Genomic DNA, 10763 nt, shown 5'->3' on the forward strand with positions numbered 1-10763 from the left:
CTTGCTGAAGCCCCGGTGGCACAGTGGTTAAAGTGCTCCTCTGAGAACCCAAAGGTTTTGCTTAGAACTCACAGCTGCTCTGAGAGTGAAAGATCTGCTGCTGCAAAATGTGACAGCTTTGGAACCCCATGGGGCAGTTCTACTCTGGGGCCATTGAGTCAGAATGGACACAATGGCTATTTTGTTAAGTTGAAGAAGCCCAAACCAGAAATCCTTTATGCCATGGCCTGATCAAGATGGACAATCGCCTCTTATGGTAGTATTTCCCCTTGTGAAAGGAGACTGCTTAAGTTTCAAAAGAAATGTAATGTGGGTTCCATTAAGTTTTAATGTTGGGATCAGCTTTGACCAACTTTGATCTCGGGAGCGATGTCAACGAATCATTGTTAAGGGCTTCTCTTTTCTTTCTTGTCCGACTTCTCAAATCCCACTCATAGAATTTCTGAAGCTGGAGACTCACTGAGATAACCTTGTATTCTAACCCTGACCTCCGCCAGTAGTGTTCGTCTTCAATAATCAAAACCTTAGGATGAATTAGGAAGCGAATTCAAGTGCATCTATAATTGGACCTGCCTAGATTAAATGAAAGAATAGGTTCAATATTTGAATGTTCGTATTTAATGTACATGTTTTTATGGAGTGGGGGCTTCAGTTAGTTCAACAATGGTCACTCTTCTGGGTAGTCTCACTTGTTCGCCATTATCACCACTAATCCCACTTGTTCACCATCTAGAGGACTAGGCAGGACAGATCTTTCCACAGATCCATGGGAGTGGAGCGTGCACGCCCAAGTTCCCAGAAAAAGCAGAAATGGAGGGCCCTTCAACTAATCCCTGATCAAGGAATAGGAAATTAGGAACATCTATTAGTGTGTTAGAATTTTCTTTGGGTGCTTTTGCCCCCAGCTATTCGTTAGCTAGAACAGTCTAGGAAGCAGAGTTTCCTCTGATTAAAGATGCCATGTGCTGATGAAAATGCACCATTCAAAATTGATTTCCTTTAATTTACAAAACAAAGTAGGTTTAAGTACAACTTAAATTCACAGATTTTATAAGTTTGCATCATTTAAAAGTCTCATATTATGAACGCTTAGAATGACAGTAGGAACCTTTGGGACAATCTGGATGCGCACAAAAGGACTTGTGGACCACGGGAAGTAGAATAAATATATTCTGCTGGAAGGTTGTGTAATTTTATTGAACATTTGCAACAGGGACATGGTTTTATAATCCACACTCCTGCGTGGATGATCTCATTTCATCCATGCACTAAGAACATGGGACAGGTCTGCTTTTTACTCTTATTTGATAGCAGAGTCACATGCTGGGTGATAACCACTAGACCAGCAGTTCAAACCCACCAGTCGTTCCACAGGAGAAAGATGAGGCTGTCTGCTCCTATTTAGTGCCACCACAAGCTGGAATTGACTTGATGTCAGTGGGTTTGGTTCTTATTTTATAGAGAAGGAAGTTGAGTCCTATGGCCCAAACTCATAGAATCTAGGGCTTCAATGGAGACGGAATGACTCTAGATCCTCTTAGCCATTATATTACATGGTTTTGCATTTATTTAGCACCTCATAGTCTATTCAACCATGTTTGTACATACCATCTAACTAGAAGTTAAAAGGAGATCTTTTAAGTAGTCCAGTCAATTACGTAGACATAATAATTCTGATTTTACACTGGGGAAACCGAGTCCTTGAGAAAGGGACTTTCCAGAACTCTGATCATCAGATCCCAGTGGGGGTGACTCTCCAACCCAGGTCTTCCAGGTGCCATGCTCTTGCCCCTCCAATTTGTGGAGCAGACCTCCGATTGTGTCAGATGTTTGATTTACTCTGTCAACAGTCCTCCAAACTCAGCAACATCAGGAAATAACGTGACCATCTTAGAGCACATGGGAACATGTGATTCCCAGGCTGGGACTTCTCCTAAGGAAAAGACACCTCTTTTGAAAACAAAAACAAAAACAATGGTTCACCAGGGCTTGCCTATTGTGGTAAAACACGGACTTCTGCTGTTACAGTGACAGAAATGGCCACCCCAATGCCAAGCCTCCCATAAACTCTTAAGGCAGCTGGATCAAGTCAGTTTATTCCCTTTTGATTGCTTCTTCCCAGAAAATAAAGCTAATAGCAGCTGTGAAAGGTGATCTGAGCAGAGAATTCTGGACTTTGAAAGTCAAAAAGAAGTGCAGAAAGTTGTTTTTAGTCTGGCTTGAGAACCTAGTGCTAACTGCTGTCTTCACTCATGGCAGAAATGCTCTTGGGGGCCATACCTCCACGGAGGTGACCATCACAATGTGCCCTGTAACTCACTGGTAGCTGTGCATATTGGATCCAGGGGCACAAGTGGCTAAAATTCTCCTTTTCCACTCAGGAGACTGGGGTTTGATTTGTTCTGTTGTGCGTGGGGGCCAATTTAAGAGCAGCCAAGGACGGCATACAATGATCATAAACCTTATAGCACTAAATAACATTGAACTACAAATCAAATTATCAAAGAACCAAAAGCCCACAGTCAATGCACTTATGGTGGATACAGAGTATTCTTAATTTTAATCTCTTTGTGGCTCCAACTTTGAAAATTTGGAAAGAGCCCATTGGCCTCCCCCTGCCAAAAAAATGGAATTGTGTCTTGAGGCCTCCAACTTGCTGATCTGCAAAGATGTCATGCCGCTGACTCACTAGAGTTGCACAAATTCTGCCCTTGTGTGGTGAAAGCGGTTGGAATTAGTTCTCTGATGTGCTTTCTCCTAAGAGCCCATGATTTCGGGTGCCAAAGGGCGGTGGGTTGGAGACAGTCCTGGCAGCAGCAGAAGGCTGACAGTGATGAATATCCACAGGTCTGACAGGAGGTCCAGGGAACAGGTTTCTGGATTGTTCCAAGACCAGTGGCATGGTTCTTTTATCCTGCTGACTGGCCAGGACTTCGGGCCAGCTCACTGGCCAGCGCCCACACCGACCACCTTCAATGGGCAGAGGTGGACAAATGGTTTAATGTGCATCTCTATCTCTTTTCTAACATGGAGCTTTAAAAAAAATCATTAGACAAGGTTCAACTTTCACATCAAAAGACCATTTTATAGAAATGTGTGTGGCTTTTAACACTTTTATTTTTTTCCCCCAATTCTTTTCTACTCAGCATCCAGAGAGGATTAAAGTGTGCTGGAAGCAGGTAGGAGATCAGGGCTCTCATTTTCACTCCACTATTAATTAGCCTATCTGGCTACGGGGGGAAAAAATCTCTGTCTCTCTGGACCGCTGCTCTTTAGATGTGTAAAATGAGAAGCCCACAGTAGATTATTTCTAAGGCCTATTTTCAAAGCTCACCTGTATGATGTTTTTGTTCTGTTATATTTACATAAGGAGAGAACAGAGCTGGAACGGCTGACATTGTGTCCCATGGCCCACGATGAACAAAGATCAAGGATAGGGGTCAAATGAAGTGGCTTTGCCAGCACTGTTCAATTACGTTCAAACTCAAGAGTCCCAGGGCCGTCAGAACGAAATCCACTCAGTGGGCAGCTATTTCCCATGCCCTTGCCAAAGAGATGAGAATGACCCACGAGGAAGTCTGTTTTGTGGCTCCCATGCTTTCTCCATTCATTCCGCCCCCCTCTCTCTCCTCTCCTCACTCTTGTGGGCCAGGGGAGTGGCAGCGCTGTAGGGTGTACACCTGGCCAGAAATGTCAAACAGTGAATAAATAGCTCCCTCTCCTTCAGCCTTCTTCCAAAGAGCAAGCAAAGTAGCACTTTGGGTAACGACCTGGGGACTTCTCTGGTAGAAACCTGTGGCACTTGGTTTGAAAGGCAAGCATTAAGAGCTGCACCTCCTGCAATAAATGGTGACCCCAGGGTTGCTATAGCAACAGAAGGAGATTCTGCAGCTGTCCTTCCTCACACTCTTTGAGTCTGTAAAGTCATTTAGCTGGGCCTACAGGAGTCCTCCTCCAACAGCACAGAAGTGTCATTTTGGAGCTAACTTGTGTTCCTGCTTTGGACTTGCCCCAGTTGGAGCTACATTAGCACCTGCTAAAGGGTCTCTGGTGGCTCAGTGGTGATGGGTGGGCTGCAGTCCACAAGGTCAGTCATTGAAAATCACCAGCCACTCCACGGAAGACAGACGTGACAGTCTACTCTTGTAAAGGGTTACTGTTTCTGAAACGGCCAGGGGAAGCTCTACCCTGCCCTATTGGGTCGCTATGAGTCAGCACTGACCCAATGGCAGTGAGTTTGAGGTGGTTGAGTTTTGAGTTATCCCTGAGGTGACCCTTAGGGTTTATTTGCAACTCTGTTTCCACTCTAGAGCAAATCCAAATCAGGATGTTGTTGGCAAATGGATCCACCGCCTTTGAAAATTGGGTAAAAAAATCACGATAGATATGTCCAGCCTAATAAAGAATGGCCGACTTTGCTGAGAGCCACGTGGAATTTAGAATACCCACAACACAGATGTGACCCCAAATTATCCTTAGCTTCCTCCAGATGAGGACTCAGATCGTCTCTCGGGACCACCTCACCTCTGGGTGGGAATTCACAGTGCTCTGCAGCTGGCTTCTCCAGTAACTGCCTACTGATTTTGGATTCAGAAACAATAATGCTGAATATCTGCTTAGATTTCCCGTTGGGACAATGGGTATGATGACTATGTTTTTAGAAAGATACTTCAATTCCACAAATAAAAGGTTAAAGGAGGTAATTGCATACGGCAACAACCATTACCAAAGCTCTTAAGGACCATTTGTTTTCCCCCCTAGGAAAAGCATTATTTTCTAAAAAAAAAAAAAAAAACAATCAAAAAGGAAAATATGGTTTTAAAAAGTCAAAAGCAGGTACTAAGGAGTCCTGGTGGCACTGTGCGTTAAAAAACAACAACAAACCGCATTGTTGCTATTATTCTCTTCACTGTTGCCTTTGATGTTGGGGGAGGGGGGGCATTTAACTTGAAGTCACATGTGTAGCAACCTTGTCTTTGACTAGTCGGCCGTCCAAGTGGAAACCGCTGGTGGCTCAGAAGAGCAGCAGGCTGGAGAAGCTGTCCTCCCAGGTCTTTTCTCCTCAGCGTATGTCAGAAGGCTGATCGGAACATTCCCAGAATCCGTCGCCAGGAAGGTCTATTCATGTTTTTGTTTGCTGTCATTTGAAAGCTTTAACATCTTCCCAAGGGGCACCCTGAGCTTACTATGACCGATTGAATCCTAGATGGTGAGGGGTTCAATTGCTTAATTTGCTTTGTTCAAGACACAGACAGATGTATCAGCGACAGTCATTGAATTGGTCAGAAGAGGATGAGCAATAATGAAAATAATATGATTTTATCGGGGGGAAATCATCAGTGACAGATTGGTACCTTCCTCCTGTTTGATTCAAACCTCCGTTTTAGGATCTGCTTTGGTGCCCGTTTTCCCCAGGCCATCTCTGGCTCTGGTTCCATTGTGCTATAAGACCACTGGGAACAAGGTGAGGCATGTCCTTTTAATAATCGGTACTAACGGTAAGGATTTGAGTCCCTGCTTGGTGCTTTTAACACTGTATTCCTGTTTATATTTCATTTCTGGCCTGCAGATGCTTTTCTCCATGTGGACACACTGGCTGATCGCATGACTTAACAACACCTTGCAATCTGTAAGTTCCAAGTTGACCAGAGCGTCTCACAGATGACCCACCATGTCACATGCGGCAGCCTCCCTGGAGCACAGCAGCAGACGAGGGAGGGAATTTGGGGCAGGCAGAGTGCTCAAAGTCCTGCTGAGGTACAGAAAGGGCTCACATCAACTTGACCTTGACCCTGTCTGTACCACCAAAAGCACAGTGGAAAGTGACCATCGCCACCACAGCCGCTGTTCCTGAGCTGAAGTGCTTCTCACCCTTGTCCTGCCCTTCCCCACCTCCAGTTGGCTGGCTGGGCCTCCCTCGCCAGCACCCCAGGGAGTTCCCCTTCCTACCTGCGGAGCAGTCCGGCCCATGGTAGCCCTCTTCACAGAAGCAGAGACCCTCCTGGCAGTGGCCTCGCCCACTGCAGGCGTTCAGACACCGCCTCTGGCTGCAGTCCTCACCAACGTAGCCCTCCGGGCACAAGCAGGTGCCGTTGGCACATGTGCCCTTCCCCGAGCAGTCCCCGGGGCATCTCAGCTCGCCGCAGTCCTCGCCCGTGTAGGCCTCTTCACACACACACTCCCCATCCACGCAGAGCCCTCGGGAGCTGCAGTCAGTTGGGCAGCGGAGCTCCGAGCAGTCGTCGCCACTGTATTCGCTGTCACAGATGCACTGGCCGTCCACACACACGCCCCGGCTGGAGCAGCCCAGCGGGCAGTAGGGCTCCGAGCAGTTCTTGCCAAACCAGCCTTCGTTGCAGATGCAGCCACAGGACTCGAGGCTAAAGTTACCGTGACCGCTGCAGTGAGGGATATAGTCCAGTTGTCCTGGAATGGTCAAGGAGAAGGTCAGAGGGCAGCAGGAGGCATCCCCTGTGGAATGGTGCATGCAGAGGGATGGGGGGAGACCTGCCCCCACTCCCTGATCAGGTCTGTTTGTTTGGGAGCTAAGTTTGGTATAGATTCCATTTAAGAAGTAGACTTTCACCTAATATGGGCTCTCTGCACCTCGCATTGTGTTGGGGGCAAAGATGAAGGAGGAGCTCACTCTCCTGGTATCCTAGATTGGGGCTCTCTAGAAGTAGATATTAGGTAAGGATCTGTGAAAGTGACTTATTGGAGAGAATTCACAGGAGAACACAAAACCAAACCAAAACTGATCAGGAAAGAAGTCGAGAAGGTTGGGAATGCCTCAGTCAGATGCATTGTGGGAGAAAGTCCCTTGGAAGGTAACTTGGGGGCAGTATTACAGGGGACTTTGGAAACAATGCAGGCCACCCTTCTTTTTGGGTTAGAGTCTGTCCTAGGGAGATGTAAATTCCCACACCTTTCCATCCTCTCTTAGGGAAGGATCAGAAGGTTCTAGAAGTCTGAGAATAGCCCTCTGGCAAAGACTCCAGATGCTGACTGGGTGTGAAAGGGACCAAGTGGTTGTGGAGTGAGCCTGCCTCACAGAAGGTCCCGGGTTCCACTCACACCCTACTGCGTTTCCTTCCTGCCTCCTGGCTTAACGCTGCCCATTCATCAAAACTCGGTGCCTGAGTCACTTCAAAGGCTTCCTAGAGCCTTGGTCTCATTTAGTTACCGTTGACGGGAGTCCCTTGAGAATTCCATACCTATCTTTGTTAACTAGATTTGCTCATTGATCTGCCTCACATGATTCAGACAAACTTATTAAACAAACACAAACCGAGTACCTGCTTGGCATCCTTCTCTGCACTTGGTCCTGCGATAGGAAGACAAGTGAGCTATTGAGTTATATCCTTGTTGAATTTTCCCACTTAATGCTGCCCCTCCCCCCGATGGCCTGAAAGGATACAACACTGATATTGCTTAACATAACTCTTCTCTGTAGGTTTGTATCATGTTTGCCAAGGAGCCTGGCAGGAGGCTGGTGAAAAGCCCATATATTGAAGCCACCTGACTTCATAGGCAGCAAAGTGTTCTCATCCATGGAAGCCCGTGACATGCCTGTTCTCCTGCTCCATTACCCAGGCGAACTGGTCTGACAGTCCTCACTGGGGAGCAAGAGACCCAACAACTGGACTCTATCCTCTGGTCTTCACATCGATTTTCAATGGCTTTGCTTAATGGGGTGGATCAGGAGGTGGGAAGAACCCATGCAACATTTCCCTACTCAAAGTTGGCTCCTAATCTTGGCATCTCAGGGTGAATGTGTTCTGATAACTCTCTGGACATGCTGGTGTCCCGGGTTCTGTTGAAATTCCAACCTTGCCACGCCCTACATTCATTCTGGGAGAGGCTGGAGGTGTTGCAGGGCTCAAAGCTGGAACCCAGGGCGGTAAGAGACCCCTCACTGAAAAACAGAATTGAATGACTTTAACATCCTATTTTGGGGTGAGAAAAGCTGAAGGCCCTGCAGGAGGAAGAATCAATTTCTGCTCCTTGGTGGGCCAACAAAGGCAACTCTTGCTTGTGCTCCTGTGGTGCTAAGAAACCACTCTCTTCTGAATAGATGTTTTCCTATTTCAGTAACTCTACCACCATTGTTGTACATGGGGACAGGAGGGTAGCTTAGTTAGGCCACAAAGTTAGTGGGGAGCAGAGGCAGGATGTGAACTTGAGCAGTCTGTCTCTGAAGATATAACTATTTATCATCAATAGGTAAAGATAATAATTCATAAGTGTGACTGGTTAACGGGTAGACAAGGCTAGAGGAAAATCCTCTGAACATTCACTCTTTTGTCAGGGTAGGTGTTGGATAAGCTCTGTGCATACATTCATGTATGTGCATGCATGCAAATGTGTGCACGTGGTATGTGTGATTGTGTGCGCATGCATGTGTACGCGTGTGTGTGTGTAAGGTTGGGGAGAAAACTTTTGTCTGGCTGGAAAAGATGGGGACAGGTCCTCTGAGACCTTAATGACTATCATTTACACAGATGGAAAAGAGGCTGCGATTGACTGAACAGAGAGCCTGCATTCTCTAGTCCCTCAGGTTAACATGGATAGATATCAATTCAGCAGCCTGTGAAAACCAAAGATGAATGAAGACAGACATCAAATTCCCCACTCGCCACAGAAGTTGCTCTGCTGAACCGATGTACCATTCCCTGACTCATTCTCCCCAAATCAGGTTAATGTATTTCAAACTGCCTAAGCCGTGCTGAGAAGCCCTGGATGGAAGCCCTTGGGAAGGAGCATATTTAGATCTTACAGACATATAACAGGCACTTTTTTTTTTTTGCACGGATTGTGAGAAGAGTTGCCAGATTTCTTGGTGAATGCACTGCTTGCTCTCCTTCCTGCTCGGCACCTTCTCTCTCCTCCTGAGACCAGGGCTGCAAGTGCTCCCTGCCAGCCTCCAAGAGACACTCTACCTGTGGCCGCACTTTCTTGGCAACAGTTGGCGTCGCAGTGACCCCGTAGCATGGACACCTCCCGCTCCAGCATCTCGATTCGGCTCAACAGCTCCTGCAGCACCTGCGTCGAGCCAGTGCATGGGCAGGCCTTTTTGGGAAGGTTGATCCTGTGGGTGAAGGTGACCTGGCTCTCGTGGTCGGAGGTCTGGCCTGTGTACTCAGCCAGAGCCTCGTCTTCAGCGCTCAGCTCCTGCTCGGCAGAGGCCTCAAGCCCCGAGGAGCAGAGGCTTTCCAGGGGCACGTTAATGTTGTACACATGGTTGAACACCATGGGCGGGTCTTTGCCGGTGGTGGTGGTGTTATAATTGGCCATGCTGCCTTCCTCTTCTGTCGCCTGTCTCCGGACCCTTTCTGTGGTGACTTCCAGTTGACATTCTGAAGGCTTGAGCATGGAGCCCAGAAGGATCAAGTTGACACCAAGAAGCATGTTCTTCAGAACCATGGTTTCCCCGTCTGCCCCCATCCTTTAAGCCAGAGCACCAGGTTCAAGGCCAGCCTGCAGCACACAGCATGGAGTTGTGGGATTCTGAAAGAGAAACCAAAGAACAAGAGAACCTCTGAGATCTAGCAAGACGGTTCTACACAATCCTACAAAGTCAAACATAGACAGCTAAGGATTTTCAAGCCGAGGACAATAGTAGAATTCTCACCTTGCAAGCAGGAGACATGAACTCAGTGCCTGGCAAGTAGCCTGCGTGACCATCTCCTGTCTGTCTGTCAGTGGGGCTTTGCATGTTGCTATGATACTGTACTTGTTTCGGTGGGGTTTTCAGATTAAGAGAGACTAGAGGGCAAGGCTTAGTGATCTACTTCCCAAAATTGACCAATGAAAAGCTCAAGGGTCCAATGGTGCAATTTTCAATCAATTGTGCGGTCAGTGCAGACATCTCCATAAGTTGGGGCAGCTGACCACCACCACAGAGATCTTCAGGGGTGGAGGTTGGGAAGAAAGATCACACTAGGGTCATAAAACCCCAAGACGGCGAGCCCTAGAGAGATGGAACTCTGAAAATGACCCTTGCCTCTACAGAAGGCCATTTGTTTCCTGAAAAGTCTTATCTAATGAGCCAGTGATTCCAGCAAGAGAACCCACAGCTCTAGCTTGGAGCTCGGTGCATAGGGCTTCTTCTGTGCAGAGCTCAGAACCCCCTTTCCCTTCTGACTGAGAATTAGGTGAAGCTTCTGTTGTCCCCTCACATTTCTCCAGACTTTTACTCCTACAAGCTGCTTCAAAATACAACTTATTCAGAAACTCCTCTGACCTCATCTACAGCTTGCTTTTAGAATAACCAACCATGCAGACAGTATAATTGCAGGTCATCATGGCAGTTCATAATCCTGGGGTACCTCTGTGATGATGTGGGAAGTGTGTGAGTGGAACTTTCTCTCACTCTTCTCAGTGATGTAATCTCAATACTCTATGACCACAGGGTGTCTTTCTTTCAAGGTCCTATTTAAATGGCTAAAATAATAAATTAGCTCCTTTGCTGGTTACCAAGTCTCCAAGAACCACAGAGTGCAATATATTCATGATAAAGAGTGTCATAAATGGTATTCTTTTTAAATTCCTTATGTGTAAAAGAAAAGAAACTCACTAACGTTGGTCCTAGAGGTAGTGTTAGGGCAGTGGTTCTCAACGGTCCTAATATCGCGGCCCTTTGATACAGCTCTTCATGTGGTGGTGACCACCAACCATAACATTATTTTCATTGCTACTTCAAAACTCGAACTTTGCTACAGTTATGAATCATCATGCAAACATCTGGTATGCAGGACATATTT

At 46.9% G+C, this 10763-nt stretch overlaps 1 protein-coding gene across 1 annotated transcript in view; it reads right to left on the reverse strand.

Annotated features, from left to right (window-relative positions):
• Nucleotides 1-9444, reverse strand: part of TNR (tenascin R) — an 82744-nt gene extending 73300 nt beyond the window's left edge. The window contains exons 1-2 of the mRNA XM_075541246.1: nt 8940-9444; nt 5950-6426 (exon numbers count right to left, since the gene is read on the reverse strand). Of these exons, the coding sequence (XP_075397361.1) occupies nt 5950-6426; nt 8940-9444 (982 nt within the window). The remainder of the gene's footprint in view (nt 1-5949; nt 6427-8939) is intronic.
• Nucleotides 9445-10763: the final 1319 nt, after the last annotated feature.

The sequence above is a fragment of the Tenrec ecaudatus genome, chromosome 1, assembly GCF_050624435.1.
Source record: "Tenrec ecaudatus isolate mTenEca1 chromosome 1, mTenEca1.hap1, whole genome shotgun sequence".
NCBI lineage: Eukaryota > Metazoa > Chordata > Mammalia > Afrosoricida > Tenrecidae > Tenrec > Tenrec ecaudatus.